Genomic DNA, 16820 nt, shown 5'->3' on the forward strand with positions numbered 1-16820 from the left:
CATGTCAATCGGAGTTATGGTGCGGTGGGGCTGGCGAATAGACATAACTTTTTCGTGACCGAATGTGAAACCGCCAGAATCTCAAATTTTTCACCAGGCTGCATGGACAGACCAAATTTGGTTAATTTTTTTTAATGCTGAGGCCCCCAAAAGGCACGTCGAACCCGTGTAAGAATTATAAACATTGCAATAACAATAGGGCTTCGCAGCCCGATGTTGTCGGCGCTCGGGCCCTAAATATATCACAAAAAAATAATACTGTTTAATCAAGTAAATGGAACTGGGAAGGGGGAGTAGAGAAATTTAAAGCTCAGCTGAGGATATATGTATGTTAGTGTCTGTCATTTATGTTGTAGAGAGAACTCAAAAGTCTGAATTGGAAGATTGCTGGAACCTTTTTTGGGGCGATCTAGACTAGACTGAGGATAAATAGAGGATTCAGTGCACAAGGGACAGCTTCAAAAAAGTGGGTTGTAGCCTGTGGACACCTGGAACAGCGCCCCCTGAGGGCTGTGGCCTATATGTCTGTTATTTATGTGGTCCGTCACATTGTAAAAGAACTGAAAAAGTCTGAATTGGAAGATTGCTGGAACCTTTTTTTGGGGTGATCTAGACTTAAGATTTCTGAGTGACAATAGAGGATTAAATGTCGAGGGACAACTTCAAAAAAGCGGGTTGTAGCCTTGAGACACCGGGGACAGCTCCTAGGGAAGGACTGTAGCCTGATAAGATAAGATACAGTGCCGATAAAAGGGCTGGAGACTGATAAGATATAGGAACAGCACCTACAAGAGGGCTGTTGCCTGTAAGAGTAGCTACATAAAATAGGTAGGGAAAACAGCTGTAAAATAAAAAAGGATAAAGCCTTGTAAATATATGTACATAAAATTGCGCAAAGTGACAAAATATGTGATGTGGTATCGGGAAATAGAGGAGAGCAGGAGTGCAGTGTAAACAAAAAAGGAGTAAAAGTGAGAGTAGTAAATAATAATAATAATAAAATTAGAGAAATCAAATAAGTAAGAATTAAGAGAAAATTATTTATTTAAAAGGTGAGAAGTTAAAGCAGAGTTATTTAAAGGTCTGTCTATCGACTAGCTTTATCCTGTACGCAGGGTTGAGGGGGAGCTGGAGCCGATTCCAGCTGTAATTATTTAAAGGAAAAAGTAAGAGGAGAGAAAATAAAATAAGTAACATTCAAAAGAAAATTAGTTAAAGGTAAAAAAAAGCAAAAGTCAAAATATTAAATAAGTAAGACATAAAAGAAAGTAATTTAAAGAATAAATCAACAGTCGGAGGGCCAGATTAGGAGAAGGCAAGCAGAATAATAATAATAACACAGAAGCAAGATAACACAGCGCAGTAGGGCTGCTGTAGCCAGCCAGTGTGTAAAAGAAAAAATGGGTACAAACTACAGTACACACTTGGAAGGACTGACAGCAGTTGAATTGGTAATGTTGAAACACCCAAGACAAAAAAGACAAATTAAAAAATGCATGACAAAGTGGCATAGAATAACATCAGGAGGCACAAGATGGCCAGTGACGGGAACCTTTGATCTAAATTACTGTGACCGGGTGGAATCGGAGTTACGAGATAAAGACAAAAAGAATGATAAACGACACCAACGAAAGAGAATAAGTTATGCGGAGCAGAAGGATGTGCTGCAATATTTTAAAATACACATAAACACATGGCAATGCAACAAAAAATGGAGCGAAATGGGATAAAGCCTGGAGTCTGGAAACACAGACACCACCGCCGGATGTGCCTATGGAGGGGGCTGGACAATTTCCACAAATGCAGCGAGGGGCAGAAGTGGACGGGAGAATAAGCGGGACAGTGACGGTAGAACTGAGGAAAAAGACAAAACAACAGAAACAACAGTCACACACGATCCAAGAACCCCAGATGACTCCCAAGACTCCAAGCTGGAGGAAGATTTAGATAGAGAAGAAAATTATTATATACCAGACTTAGACCAAGAGGAATTCCCGGAGATAAAAGACAGCGGAGAACAACAACGGCAATACAATACACTGCACCACTACACACCACTAGATCGAGAAAAGGGGATACAAAATATCCAAGAAAGGAGAGAAGCAGAACGCAAAGAATCATCAGGGTCAGAAGAGGAAGGCCTTGGAGAAAGACAGCAGCCGAGCACACACACACACACCCCCTCGTATGAAGAAGTGAGAGCAAGAAAGGAGGGGCAAAGCCACTCCTCCCAAGATGACGACTGGCAAATCAGAAACCGAAAGCTAGACACACACCAAAGAGCACATTCCTGCCCAAATACAGAAAAAACAAAAGTGAAAAGTGAAGGGAAAAACATTCTCAAAAAGGGAGCGACGCTCACCTGTGCAGCCGTGATGTATTAGAAGAAGGGATGACAAGGCTACAACAACAAGACGAGAGCCTTCGGAGACGACTGGAGGAGATGACGCATGGGCTGAAATGGAAACTACAGGAAACAAGTGTAACAGTTCACACCCTTATTTAATTAGACGCTCGCTGCCACAACGCACAAATAAGGTTTCGGGAGGATCGGTTACATCGGTACAATGTTGCGAAAATTATTACCGCAGTCCCAACTAATGAAAACCAACGGAAGGCCTGGCCTCCCTATCAGTGACAGGATGGAAACAAATATTGCACTTACAAACGATGAAACCACCATATGCATTGAATCACTTTATATGCAGTTGACACCGGTTGCGCGTGAAGGCAGGCGCGCTGACACATTTTTTAACGGCAAAAGCCGACTCGTTAACCATCAATTGACAGACACTCTTAACACGCTCAACCCTTGCAAACCCAGCGTCTATACACCCCAACCCTCAACCACAAAATCAAACCGTCCAAAAACAAACCCAGTCCTGAGTCCAAGCCTGAACTCCCGGCAAAATAACAAAAAAAAGAAAAGGGGAAATGTTTGCCTCACAGTCTGAAGAGCCGCCGCCGCGGGTATCCTGTTACGCGGCGCAAACCCTCCATGAACGCACGTCAGAAAAACGGTCCTTGTCCTGCATCCCTCTCATGATCCCCCAAAAAAGGTAATCCACAAAAAACGGTTAGATTCCAACAGGGTCACGGTATTTTTCCAGCAGTCGGTCCTCAGTCGTGCGCAGGTTCCTCGTACCGGATTTCGGTCAAGCATTTCCGCCCCCGGGGCGAGCGCTCTCCCCGTCCCCATATATAGACAATGGCATGGAAGTCCGGCCCTATCCACCAACACGCATTCCATACACTTGGCCGACCATCAAATAGACATAAATGGCATAATATTCAATGAGCAAAATAACAACACATATTTATCATAAACATACATATGCATCATACCCTCATTTATCCCAGCCAGAAAAAGGTGACTTGATGGCAATCTTTACACAAGGAAACTACAAAAAAACACAACCACGTCACCACAAAGGCGGACGTACAGCATGGATCTAACTATCAACGGAGAAATAGACGAAGAGCAAGGGGAGCAGGACTTGGGACTGCGGGGGAGGACCTTCCTGAGATACCACAGTACAGGCAGAATGCCTAGTAGGAAGACACAGGACTACAGAATATCATGTGATGAGGCGAAAGAGTAGAGTGAAGAGGAAGGAGAAATGATGGGACCCCTGCTGGCCAAAGGGCCGAATCAGGCAGAAAGATATGTGCCTTGGAGTTTTATGGACATGAGAGGGTTAATAAACCGCCTGCCTGCACTAACAGAAGGGGCAGATAAATGGATCAGAGACTTTGAAGACAACACAGGAGGAATAAAGCTGGCTATGGGAGACATCAAGGCTGTACTAATGAAGATAGTTGGCCAATACATAACTCAGTCCTCAAAGAAGGAGGCGTGAAAGCAGTAAACAACAATCATCAATATGACGCCACTGCATATGGGCCTTATCGTACAAAGGTGTGGAATGCACTACGGGCCAAATATCCATCTAAAATGGACCCATCCAGACTGGAAAGAGAAACACTAAAGGATGGAGAAAATCCAGCACAATTTCTCCATGAGTTCCAGAGAAAGTGGAAAGAAGAAACAGGAACACCAATGAGGCATCCAAAGCCCTCTTCAAACTGTATGTGAAGAACGCCATACCAAAGGAAGTACGAGATAAATTAAACAATGTGGTTGGTTTGATGAAAATGGACTGGCCAGTATTCTCAGAACACATCATACATTATGTGGCTGCCTAAAGATCTGAGAAATCAACCCAAGAAGGACAATGCAAAATCCGGGCAGGAAAACTAACACAGCTTCAGATTGGAGAGCTGACTAAAAACATGAAGAAAGATAAAGAGGCCAAGCACCAGGCTTCAGTGATGACTACAGCTCCAGAGAGCAAGCCGGAGCCTACCCCTGAGACACACATCGAACCAACAATAATACAAGCACCAATGTTTACAATAACAACGGCTACGCCACAGGCCCCTCAACAGCCACAAGCTATCCAACAACATGGATATGCACCAGCCCCAACACCGATGCAACGGTGCCCACCAATACATGTGTATCTAGGCCAAGAAGGAAATAACGGCTACCCACCACAAGATAAAGGATCAAAATGGAGGACCATTCCAAAGATGAAGATGGAGGGCCCTAGTTTCGTGGCACAGCGAAGGGTGGCGCAGGGTGGCGGAGAGGTCGTTTTGCACTAGTTTCCCCATTCATTCCGTTTAATCGCATATTATTTTTAATGCGTCTGAGTCATATTACACATCATTTGAAAGCTACGAGTCTCGCAAATCGAACAAAGTAAGCCGTTTTAGGCTCACGGAAAACACATCAAAAGCAAACACAGCATGTGTGCAAGGAGTGCACAGAAACAAGACCAGTGTTCCCTACCTTTCGAGCTGTCTGGATGTCCAAAATCAACAGGAAGCATGCTAATCCTTATATCCAGAGAACGGTAAGAGTCCAACGAACAAAAGTAGCCACTTCGTTTAGTCCCACGAGCACGGTAACTCCGGTAGTCATGCATAACACGCCATGTGTTGACGTTGTGAGTTTCTGAACAAAATATTGTTTATAGCTAGTTATCGCTATACGATCACGGGCTAACAACAACACTTCGATTTCCGGATCCGCTAGCTTCTTGGCGACAAAACAAGCCCCCTTCCACGATTCTGCGATCCCAATTGGCTGAAAAATCTGTCCATCAAGAGAGCCAGTGCGTCACTGCCTCTCGGCTGACCAACCACGAGAATCCCCAGGCAGAGAGCCAATAGGCAGAGGAGTACATTTTTGACTGACAGGTCTTATAGCTAATGAGCTTACGATTCGAGCGGTATGTTACATGAGGGGAGGGGGCTTGAGGCTGAGACTGCAGCAGCTCAGAAAGGTCAGACTGTGACCTGCAGATATGATAGTTATGCAGCGTCTCATTACAGAAGGCTGTTATGTACAAAAAACATTAAAAAAATGTTGGTTTTATTAGTAGTAGTTGTAGAACTGGTGAAATAAACAAAAAAAGTAGAATTATATACCTAAAAATACCCATAATCTCACCTGGAACACTTGTTCCAGATGCAGCTCCGTCTGACATTGCCCTACAACACTGCACTTGCAAAGCTCATTTTTGGGTGTCTTTTTATCTACTTTCTACCAGTTTTTGGTCAGGCTTGTGGCTGTGGTTTCATTCAACTTTTAGGCCTATATATAACAGCCACAGCTAACTTGTTTCATTCAAAAAGAAAAATAATTTAGGCGAGGCAAAAAAATTGCAATTTCCACTATGTTTGAGCTGCAGTAACTCAGTGTCAGTAACACTTAGAGTAAATCTGACACTTGCAGAAGAAAATTCAAAGGGTTATCTTTCAGGAATGCTCAGCTTTGTGCCTGTAGTCATAGGGGTTCAACAACAGTAACCATTTTACTTTGGGTATGTCGTTTTCAGCCTTCAAAAATAGGACGGCAAAGTAACGGGAAGCACAACAAATCAAGGAATGGATCCTCACAGACAATTAGCACATACATGTATCTCCAACATAGGGGTAATTTATGGGGGGGATGGGTGGGTTGCAACATTAATGCCAGCATCTGGAAACAACAACGTTTCATTCGAGCAGATTGTACACCAGTAGTACATGGTCAGGCAGTACTAGAATTGATCCAAGCAATGCAGCTTCCCACAGAGTTAGCTATAGTAAAGTGTTCAGTACACCAGCCTAATGACTCTCTGGTAGCTAAGGGAAATAACTTAGCTGATGAGGCAGCTAAAGAGGCAACAGGGAAAGCTACACAAGCCCCAATCTTGGTTGAGCAAGACTGTGCCCCTATAACGACTTTGAGCTCATTGATAGAAGCCCAAAATCAGGTTCCAGAGGCTGAAAAACGACTTTGGATACAGAGAGGAGCAATCAGAACAACAACCCCCCATTGAGGGTTGTGGAGAAGCTGCCATGGACACTTTGTCCTCCCACTATCACTGTTACAGATCAATCAAAAATATGCATTAACCTGATCCTGAACCTCACTAAGGACAACACACAGAGCAGCCTGCATGATGGCCAAAAGCCTTCACATGCAGTCAGAACAAAGGAACAAAGGAGATAAAAGAACTACAACCCCCAAAAACCTCCATCTTGCTCTTCCTCTCACTGAGGTGTAAAATGTGACGTCACACAACTGGTGCCCTATTGGCTGACAACCACAGGGACCCCAGGAGGTCCCCGGGATCAGCTGTGGGATATATAAACTGCACGCGCGACTCCTGTTTGCCTGCAGAAAGAAGAACACAACTGTTTCTTCATCCAAGCTACCAGCAAGCTACCAGCAAGAAGGATAACCTCTGAGCTCTGCTCTTGTCTGGAGTCAGCAAATCGCCACACTGCGCGATTTTATCGTTTGCCTGCAGAAGTAAAGGACACGAACCGTTTTCTTCAGCCGAGTTGATCAGCGAGAAGGATAAGACACGCTCTCGTCTGGATTCAACCGACTTGTTGCACCCTCCTGCCGCACGAGGACTCGCGAACCACAGCCCACCGCCGCCGCGTCAAGAAGCGCCACCACCGCATAGGACAGACTCAAGCACATCGACAAAAGTAAGAGGCTATTGTCTGGGCAGAGGCAGAGATTCGATAGTGTAGGATATGCTTGTAATTCTTGTTAACGTGTTTTAAGTTTTGATCACAGACTGCTGAGTCCGTTGCTTTCTGTATTGTTGTATTCGAATGCTGATTGTGCACCCACGCCGCTGGGTTTATTTCTGTTGGGGTAGTAGCAGGAGCAGATTTGGTTATCAACAGCTAATTATTAATGTCAATATGATTATCGATATTAATAATTATATTTAATATATTATTATGATATAATCATGAATAAACGGGGCACCACCCTGGGATCAGGGAAAAGATAACCAAAAACTGTATTCAGTCTCAATATAAAGGTTTTATACTCACATGTCAATCATCGTGATCATTGGCATAGAAGTATAAAAACAATCGAACAATTAAAAAGGCGTGAAATTCCAGCACTAGCCTTCACAACCTGCTGTTATCCAGTGACATATACACAACAAGCACAAGAGACCGCTAGTTATAATATAATAAGGTTTATTAAAATCAGTAATAATGATCACAATCAATAACACTGCAATTAACAAAGCCTTATTACCTAACTACCTAACACACAAAGCTAAGCTAAACAAAGGAACAGACACACGTGGAGTGTGTGTGTGTGTGTGTGTGTGTTTGTGTGTGTGTGTGTGTGTGTGTGTGTGTGTGTGTGTGTGTGTGTGTGTGTGTGTGTGTGTGTGCGTGCGTGTGGAGAGAGAGAGAGAGAGAGAGAGAGACGGCCGGGCGCGACCACCAGATGGAGCTATTCCTCACAGCGTTCAGGGGCGGAGCCACTGACGTCAGATAGAATCGCGAGAGAGGGAGAGAGAGCGAGAGATGGCCGGGTACAGCCACCAGATGGAGCTATTCCTTAGCGTCCGGAGACGGAAACAGCTGGCGTAGGATACGTGTGGGGGCGGTGTATGTGTGTGCACATGTGTGTTAGCCAGAACAAAGAGAGAGAGAATGCGCGCGTAATACACAAAGGATCAGTAAGCTATTACCATCACATGGGAGCCCGTGAATGAACTGGCGTTCGTTCGGCGGGACCCCGGTCTTTTAACTGATGGTAGATCACTTACTGAGCTTGTGAATGATATAATCATATATATACGGGGCACCACCCTGGAATAAGGGAAAAGATAACCGAAAACTGTACTCAGTCTCAATATAAAGGGGTGTGGCTGAGGTTAGGCCACACACTGTTACAGAAATTTTGGGACCTCACCATTAGGACTACACAATGCGGCCTACAAAAGCCTTCACATGCGGTCAGGACAAAGGAACAAAGGAGATAGAAAACTACAACCGCCATTTTGGTTTCACCTCGCACCTAGGTGCGAAGTGCAACGTCACACAACTGGTGCCCTATTGGCTGACAACCACAGGTACCCCAGGGGTTCCCCGGGAGCAACCGTGAGCTATATAAACCGGCGCCGCCTTAAGAACTCTCTCTTCCATCGCAACACCACGTTGCAACGGGAGGTGGACTCGTCCACCGCAGAACACCGCTGCAACAGGAGACCAACTTATAACGTCTGCAGCGTTTCCTTTGTCCTAGGCCACAGTCTTCTCCGGAAACTCGCTGGACGAGCGACAGACTGTTTTTCCCCGTTTTCCGCGACTCGCCCCTTTTCTTTTACTCGTTTTTGGATCCTGAGAGATTGCCACAACCGCGCAATCCTATGTTTACCTGCAGAAGAAGAAACACAAACGGTTTCTTTATTTCAGCAACCAGCCGGAAGCCCTGCTTCTGTCTGAAGTCAGCTGACTAAATCGCCAAGCGTGCGATTATATTGTTGCCCGCGGAAGTTAGAAACACAAACTGTTTTCTTTATTCGAGCTTGATCAACAAGAGGAAAAACGCCCCGCTCTCGTCTGGACTTAGCCGACTCGTCACGTCCCCCGCTGACGCCGGGGACTCACGAACTACCGCCGCCCCGCCATCGCCAGGACGGACTCGCAGCCTACGCAACGACACCAGTAAGAGGCTATCAATCTGCCTTGCGCAGGCACACCTCCCGTCTCGCCCACCCGCGCAAGTGGGAAAGAGGGAGGAGAAGAAGGCGTGAGTGGGAGACGAGGAGGAGACGAGGCGTGGACTGGGATTAATACAGCCAATTCAGATCTTCACCAATCAAATGAGCTCCTCTCCTCACCTTTAATGCGTTAGGGGAGGTTCAGTGCAAGATCTGTCACTTGACAACCCGATGACAGAAGCAGCGCCGCCGCTCCCACCACGCGTATCATAATAATAACAATGCCGATATTATAAAAAAACAGGAGAGAGAGGGAGATGTTTTGGTCCGAGAGGCTGAGTTTCCGTTACGCGTGCAATCCGCCTTTGATCTGACGTCAGATGTGACGGGACAATCTATATAGATATAAATTCACGTGTTGATTCAATTAGTTGCATTAAATAGTGTTTGTTGTGATTATTTATTGCATTTAAATGTGCCTGGAACTGTGGAAAGCTGCCTGTGAGGTCTCGGTGACGTGTGCGCACTGCGCGCCGTCAGCCAAACTTCCACTCCGCCAGCTGTGATTTGCATTGAATGAATGGACTTTATTTACGCCTTGCGCCGAGAGTAGACCAGGTTGGAGCTGGCGAGCTTTCAGCACAGTCTCGGCGAGGCTTTTTGCCACGAAACTTCCGCAGCGCCAAGCTGAATCTGTGACGCCTCCCCCTGCTGCGCCGCCACACCCATCTTGGCGCAGGTGATCCACCAAACTGCCAAACTGACCGTGCGCAAGGCTGCGCGGGTCGAAACTTGCATTACGCCGGCTCCACCACCCTGTGCCGCCCTGCGCTGCGCCACGAAACTAGGGCCCTCTGTGTCAAGAAATGGACACAAAACAGACAATGACAACAGTAGAGGCCAATAAATGGATTCGGCTGATGAGTAAACGAGAAAAACAAGATTTGACCAAACTAAACTATAACAGAAGCACAGAAGAGAGAGCGACAGTGTATTGCCTGTTATAATGCTAAACAAATTCCACAGCTCATGCCACTGCCTGGGAGTGGCATAGGAAGCTGTCCAGATATAGCTGAATGTTTTGCCTTCTGTGCAATGATCATGGCAGGACACTTAAATGGATGGAATGAAGACTCAAGAATATGTCCATATAGACTCAAAAAACGGAATCACAATGAAGTAATAACAACATGACCACCTGTTGTACGTAAACCAAATGATTTGATTTTCCCTTTTTGTGTAGCACAAGGGGAAGAGTTGGAGTACCTGACCAAAACAAGCACCCCAATCATGATGGATGTGGCGGGACTGGTGGAATGCAGACAAGAGACCTGGTATTCGACCACCAGAACGGTTGGGAGTCGCTTTCCATGTGTGTGTGACCAGGGAGGACAGCCAATCTGCATCACCAGAAGCAAGAGCGTTCTCAGCAGAAGCAAGAGCGAGTCCACAAACACCAGGACATCCGCCAGTGGACAATATGTTCAGCCCTATCAGTCCGTCCAGGGAGAAGTGTTTATCTATATAGTCATAGTCATGTACACTCACCGGCCACTTTATAAGGTACACCTTGCTAGTACCGGGTTGGACCCCCTTTTGCCTTCAGAACTGCCTTAATCCTCCGTGGCATAGATTCAACAAGGTACTGGAAACATTCCTCAGAGAGTTTGGTCCATATTGACATGATAGCATCACGCAGTTGCTGCAGATTTGTCGGCTGCACATCCATGATGCGAATCTCCTGTTCCACCACATCCCAAAGGTGCTCTATTGGATTGAGATCTGGTGACTGTGGAGGCCATTTGAGTACAGTGAACTCATTGTCATGTTCAAGAAACCAGTCTGAGATGATTTGCGCTTTATGACATGGCGCATTATCCTGCTGGAAGTAGCCATCAGAAGATGGGTACACTGTGGTCATAAAGGGATGGACATGGTCAGCAACAATACTCAGGTAGGCTGTGGCGTTGACACGATGCTCAATACCCTATATGCCGCGGACTTCCGTTCGGATGCTTCCGGACTTTTCAGCCAGTAGCACAACTTCCGGTTTACTTTAGCACAGTGAAGAAGTAGTGTTAACAACGTAAGCAGAGTGATAGGTTAATGTCGTGAATCATTTGTGTTTCTGAAAATGCGATACCCTAACCTCAATGTTAATCACAGTTGCAAACAAGGAGTCAGGAGGAGAGGTCACGGTTAGGTCGGAGTGCTTCCGATCTATGAGGAAAAGCCAGAAGCCTCACTGTCTGAGTGTAAGGGAAAGTCAGCCTGCAGGTTCAGTTCAGTTCAGTTCAGTTCAGTTCAGGTTCAAAAGAAACAGGTTCCTGTTTGTCAAAATCATGTTTCTGTGAGTTATATCATTGCTGTGAATTAGATACAAATAATACACAATCATTGCACTATATTAATCATATGGTACCTGAGATATCATGTGATATGACTCCCACAGAAGCAAGATTTTGTTAGAAGTTATCGTTACTTATTCTGCACTGCTATTTTAAAATGAGTAAAATGAGATTAATCCTGATCAATCCTATTACATTTGACATGGTCAACTCTAGGCTAAATTGTATCAATCCCTGTATCATTTACATATTTAAAAGTTCACTAACAAAGTTTCACTAACAAAATGTAGTGTGTGAAAGGCTGTCTGTTTTTAATTGCAGTTTTAGCTGGTACATTTTTTCTAACAAATATTTGGGTTTGTAACAGATTGTGCTAAGGGATTCTAAGCTGGTGGTGTTGGAGAGATGCCAGTGTACCTGTGTGGCAGGTACAGCTTTGTGCTGTCATGTGGCAGCTCTACTGTACCAGACGGCGCACTACTCCCAGCTGAGGCTTACATCAGTTCCCCCAGTGTTCAGCTGCACAGAAACTGAACAAAAGTGGCACAAACCAAGGACCATGGTAGCAAGCCTTTTAATGACTTTCATGACTGTCATTAAGTATGGATATCTCTTGAATGTTTCTCAAACATGTTTGTATTTTGATGCAGGGTATTAAACCTGGTCCAGTTAATGACATGGTCATCATATCAGCCAGACCAAGAGAGAGGAGGCTTGCAGAAGGAATAAGGTATGTGTTAGTATGATGTTATGACTATATATTATATACTAAATATAGTATAATAATAATATAATTATATATTATATATATATATATATATATAGTATATATACTATATAGTATAATAGTTAGTTATATACTATATACTAAGTATGAAGTATGTGTTTCTACTACTACTATTACTTCTTAATTACAACACATTTGTTTCTCTTTTTTTTCCACAGAAGCAACTTGTATAAAGGAGTGAGCTGCCCTCTGCCAGACATCTCCACATTAAAAGTTCAGGAGGCATACCATGGACTTAGTGCAGATGAAGCTCCCATGATCACCGTAATGGCGCTATCCAGCAATGTTCCTCTGGTTGAGTCCATGTTCGGTCCGGTGCAGGAGGGAAGTGTGCTGTCCTATCAGCTACCAATAAGGACAGTCCCCAGTACCCGTCCGCACACAGATGCCCCTTCTCCCCCACAGCTGCCACTGTCATATTACAGACTCGGACCCTCTACCTGTTCATTTGTACTTTCTGAACACCAGCACCATCATTTGGTATCCCTCGTGACATCTTTTGAGACAGCACACCAAATTGAAAAGAGCACACGAGAGCAGAGTTCCTGCGTTGAGTGGCACCAACTGAGGAGGTGCCGCATCACATCTACTAAATTTGGAGAAGTTTGCCACACCAGGGCGGAAAGCTCTGCTGAGAACCTTGCAAAAAGGCTTCTGGGATCGTGTCATCAGACTGCTGACATGCGGCGGGGTCTTGCCTTGGAGCCTGTAGCACTAGAGGAGTACTGCAAGGTAAGGGAGGTCAACCACTACCCATGTGGGTTCCTGATCCACCCTGAGGCACCATGGATGGGGTCAACACCCGATGGGATAGTGTATGATCCTGTGGGGCAGCCAGTGTTTGGCCTATTAGAAATTAAATGCCCAAACGTAGCTAGCTATGTGGACTGCCCTTACATTAGGATAAAGGATGGGACACAAACACTGAGACAATCCCATCCTTATTACTGGCAGGTCCAGGGACAAATGTTGGTTTCTGGGTGTGACTGGTGTGACTTTGTCATTTACACAGCAGATGACATGTTTATCCAGAGAATTCCCCGTGACATGGAAGTCATACAAACCATTAAAGAAAAAGTTGACTATTTCTTTTTTTATTTCTACCTCAATGCCTTTTTGGCAAACTAATGAATTGATCGCAGTGTAAATGTTTTTGAAGCTACTGTGTAGGAAATAAATTTCAACCTCATCAGTGAAATGTTGCTGCATTGTGTTTTTGTTTGTGATGTAATGTTTAGGGTCAATGAGTAATAAATTACTTGGATCTAAGCATTTCAGTGTTTTGTATGGCTTAAGTTTTAAAAGGTAAGAGACAGTAATTAAAAATGAGACCAAACAAAAGAAGATTGACCAAAGAAGTATTTTAATAAGGTAGCAAAAGGTGTATACAAACAAATATAACAATATTTAAACAAATATACACTCAACTCTATAAACTGATAAGATTAAGGAATTGAAAGGGGTTATAAAAAGGATTCTTGAACAAAATTAAGATTTTTAAATGTACATGTTAGAAAGACCTCAGACCTCAGGCTTCTTTGCCCAAGCCTTTACCAGTGGCCCATTTTCATAGTTGGTAAGCAGACAAGCCACTGTGTAGAGTTGGTTAATGCTCCCAAAAACCCGTAGGGGAATCACTGAATCAAAGAACTTGTGCTCCTTGACCCGGCGAATGGAGCGTTCAACATGCACCCTTAAACGGGCTATGGCCTGTGTCTCCGTAACCTCAGAGGCAGACATCTGAGACCTGCCAGAGAGGAAGGGTGGCCTGTAGACCTTGCAAGGCACAATGTCATTGATGAGGAAGCCCCTGTCTACCATGACAGCCATCTCAGGTTTGAGCAGACTGAGGACACCAGACTCACGGGTAATCTGTTTGTCGCTGATAGACCCAGCAAACAGCGCGGAGACGAATGTCACTGGCCCATGTGGTGCGATCCCAATGAGCCCCTTCAGAGTGCAGTGGGACTTGTAGGAGGAAAATACCTCACTCTGGAGGAGAGGGGAAGATGGGCATTGACACCGCAGCTCAGTGCAGTCAAGGATGACTGTGGTGTCAGGGTAGTCCTTAAAGTCTGCAGGCAGATTTCTCTGTATCTCGTCTTCGGGTATCCAGATCCTCACTGAGCCGAGTACTGTGAACAGGAAGTTGCTCCAGGTTGTTATAATTCTGCTGACCGTGGACTGATGGATACTGTACCGGTCAGCAAGGTCCCGTTGCTTGGACCCAAGGGCAAGGTAATTCAAAAATAAGAAAAACTCGTCAATGGGCTGCAGGGAATGGGAAGCGTTTGACTCTGTGAGAGCTCCTCTCTGTGCTTGTCGAACACTGACCATGGATGGTAGAGAGTTTGCAATCAAGCCCCAGAAACGCATCAGTAGATCATATGATGCAAACCTAAAGAAATGGAATACAGATACAGATAAAAAACTGTTCATAATTAACTACACAAAATGTACACAAATAACTTTAATTAAATGTACCTGGGTGGCGGTGTTACTATTACACCACAAGAGTTTTTCTGACAGAACACACATACTGCAATCCCCTACATACAGTGTGCTCCTGACTCATTGCTTACAATCGTCACATCAGTGGTGTAGTCTACGTGATAAGTATACCCACTTAAAAAGCATCACCACCTCAGTATTCCCACTTAAAATAGGCAAGGATATGTATTATTTGGGGTTCATCACAGTATACCCACTACAGCTAACTACTACATCACAGTATACCTACTACAGCTAACACTACAGCACAACATGATCGTACTTTACAATCTCCAACACACACACACACACACACACACACACACACACAGGCTCAGCCTACATATCTAGAGTAGACTTACCTTGTAAAGAACCTGATATCCTTGTCCGAGGCCGCAAAACGGTGAATGCCAAACCGTTGCCTCAGTGTAACGCCCTCGATCTGTTGGCGTAACAGGCGAATTTCCTCCCGGAGAGACGTATTTTCCTCCAACACCAAATCAACGACTGCAGCTTCAGGTTTCGACGCGTAGTCGTGTTGCATGAGGACGTCGAATGCTACGTGATCCGGTGTGTCCTCCCAGTCATCCTCTGGCGGCGGTCTTTCCCTTCTCTCCCAAACTCCTGGTCTTGTAGGTGGAAGGGAGAAGTTGTTCCACTCAAATAATACAGGAACAGAGCCCCTTTTCAACAGCCGTCGACCTGTTTCTGCTGCTGGTTCACGGATGTCTTCAGTTTTGAAGTGCCGGCTACACACCCGGGTGTGAGACGTTACACTAAATTTGTCCCTGCGGATAGCGACAATCCACTTACGCCTCAGCTCCTCATCGGCCGGAAAAGTAAAAAAACTAAGTACAGAATTGTACTTTGCAGATGCCTGGCACTGTGGTACACAGCAGTGTTCCGCAGTTGTACCAGACACTTTCTGGTATTTAAAAGTTGACTTTTTCATGTCTTGTCAACTAACATTAGCGTAGCAGCTACCTACCAAAACAAATAGACGCCTATGCTCCCGGAAGCAATCGCGGTGGCTGACATTTCAGCGGAAGTACGTCACAATAGCCTTTGGGTCATTCCGTGTCATTTCATCAAATGCCTCCCACCTGACCATCTCAGAATGTCCTGAAAAAATTCAAGTACAAAGACACACTTGTTAATAGGACAAATCCAAAATATTAGGTCTCTACTTTCAATAGTTTTCTCATGAAACATCATTCAATGAAGGGTAGTTTAGACGGTTTTTGGCATCATGCTCTGAAAAGCCATTTTTAAACGGCAATATCTAGAAAACTATCTCACCTGTGGCCTTCAAAATTTCTACAGTGTATATCTGTTACTAAACGCCTCCAGACATGGAATATCAGGGGTGTAGCTCAATGATAACCTAGTATGGTAGGTACTTAAAAAGGGGCTTGTTGAAATAAAGTAGTACATTTGAAGGATGGCTGAGATCCCATTTTTGCAGATAAAAGACTTCTATCACTTCTGCCTCTATCTCTGGTGTTAGCTTAAACATTCTACAAAATATGGTTTCTCTCAGATGATTAGTTTCACAGATATTAAGGCTCAAAAATGGAAGTAAACACATCTTTGCCCAACTTCAGAGTCATATTCCAAAAAACTGACAACACGTATCAGGTCCAAACTTACTTTTTTTTAAAGATCATATTCTTGTTAAAATCATATTAAAAAATCGGGAGGGTGTTTTGCCTCAATTTGTCGCAGTGATTTTTTAAAATCCTGATATTGGTGGGGTTTTTGTGGCTGGTTTTGGTACTGCATGTCCTAACGGCCTACTTGTAAACATCACAGGAGGGCAATTCAATTGTGCTTTTTATCATTTACCAAAGACTTACATGTGACTAAATGCTACTGATAAATTTAGCCTCACGAAAACATTAAAATGGATCACAGTTGTAGTTACAGAGGCAATACGTCCTTGAATGTGAGTTAAACATGGTGAAAGCAGCTTTTAAGGTCTTAAACCATGAACAAACATAGCAAAATAATGAAGACTGTACATTTTGTCATACTTTAAGTACATACATTACACAACCAAATCAAATAATAATCTTAATTTTTGCATAAGATTTTACATTACAGTACAAAAGTCTCCAAAGTGCGATATTGAATAACAGTTTGTCTCTATGC

General features: G+C 44.3%; 1 protein-coding gene and 1 long non-coding RNA gene across 2 annotated transcripts; one reads left to right on the plus strand and one right to left on the minus strand.

Annotated features, from left to right (window-relative positions):
• The first annotated feature begins 11504 nt into the window (after positions 1-11504).
• LOC311010868 lies at positions 11505-12761 on the plus strand. The gene is made up of 3 exons (XR_014596833.1): positions 11505-11954; positions 12043-12122; positions 12338-12761. It is a non-coding gene; the product is annotated as an uncharacterized lncRNA (long non-coding RNA).
• An 808-nt stretch (positions 12762-13569) lies between these two features.
• On the minus strand, positions 13570-15224 carry LOC311010593 (uncharacterized protein). The gene is made up of 2 exons (XM_084005145.1): positions 15032-15224; positions 13570-14577 (listed from the first exon to the last, which is right to left on the minus strand). Exons 1-2 carry the CDS (start codon positions 15211-15213, stop codon positions 13701-13703), a joined length of 1059 nt encoding a protein of 352 aa, XP_083861271.1. The 5' UTR covers positions 15214-15224; the 3' UTR covers positions 13570-13700.
• Between the last annotated feature and the right edge of the window lie 1596 nt (positions 15225-16820).

This window comes from Eutrigla gurnardus, assembly GCF_963514095.1.
Source record: "Eutrigla gurnardus genome assembly, chromosome: 3".
NCBI classification, from domain to species: Eukaryota; Metazoa; Chordata; class Actinopteri; order Perciformes; family Triglidae; genus Eutrigla; species Eutrigla gurnardus.

Coding starts and splice junctions, on each gene's coding strand:
- LOC311010593 (XM_084005145.1), bottom strand. CDS start 15,213: ATGCAACACGACTACGCGTCGAAACCTGAAGCTGCAGTCGTTGATTTG. Junction 14,578..15,031: donor GATATCAGGTTCTTTACAAG/GTAAGTCTACTC, acceptor CCATTTCTTTAG/GTTTGCATCATATGATCTAC.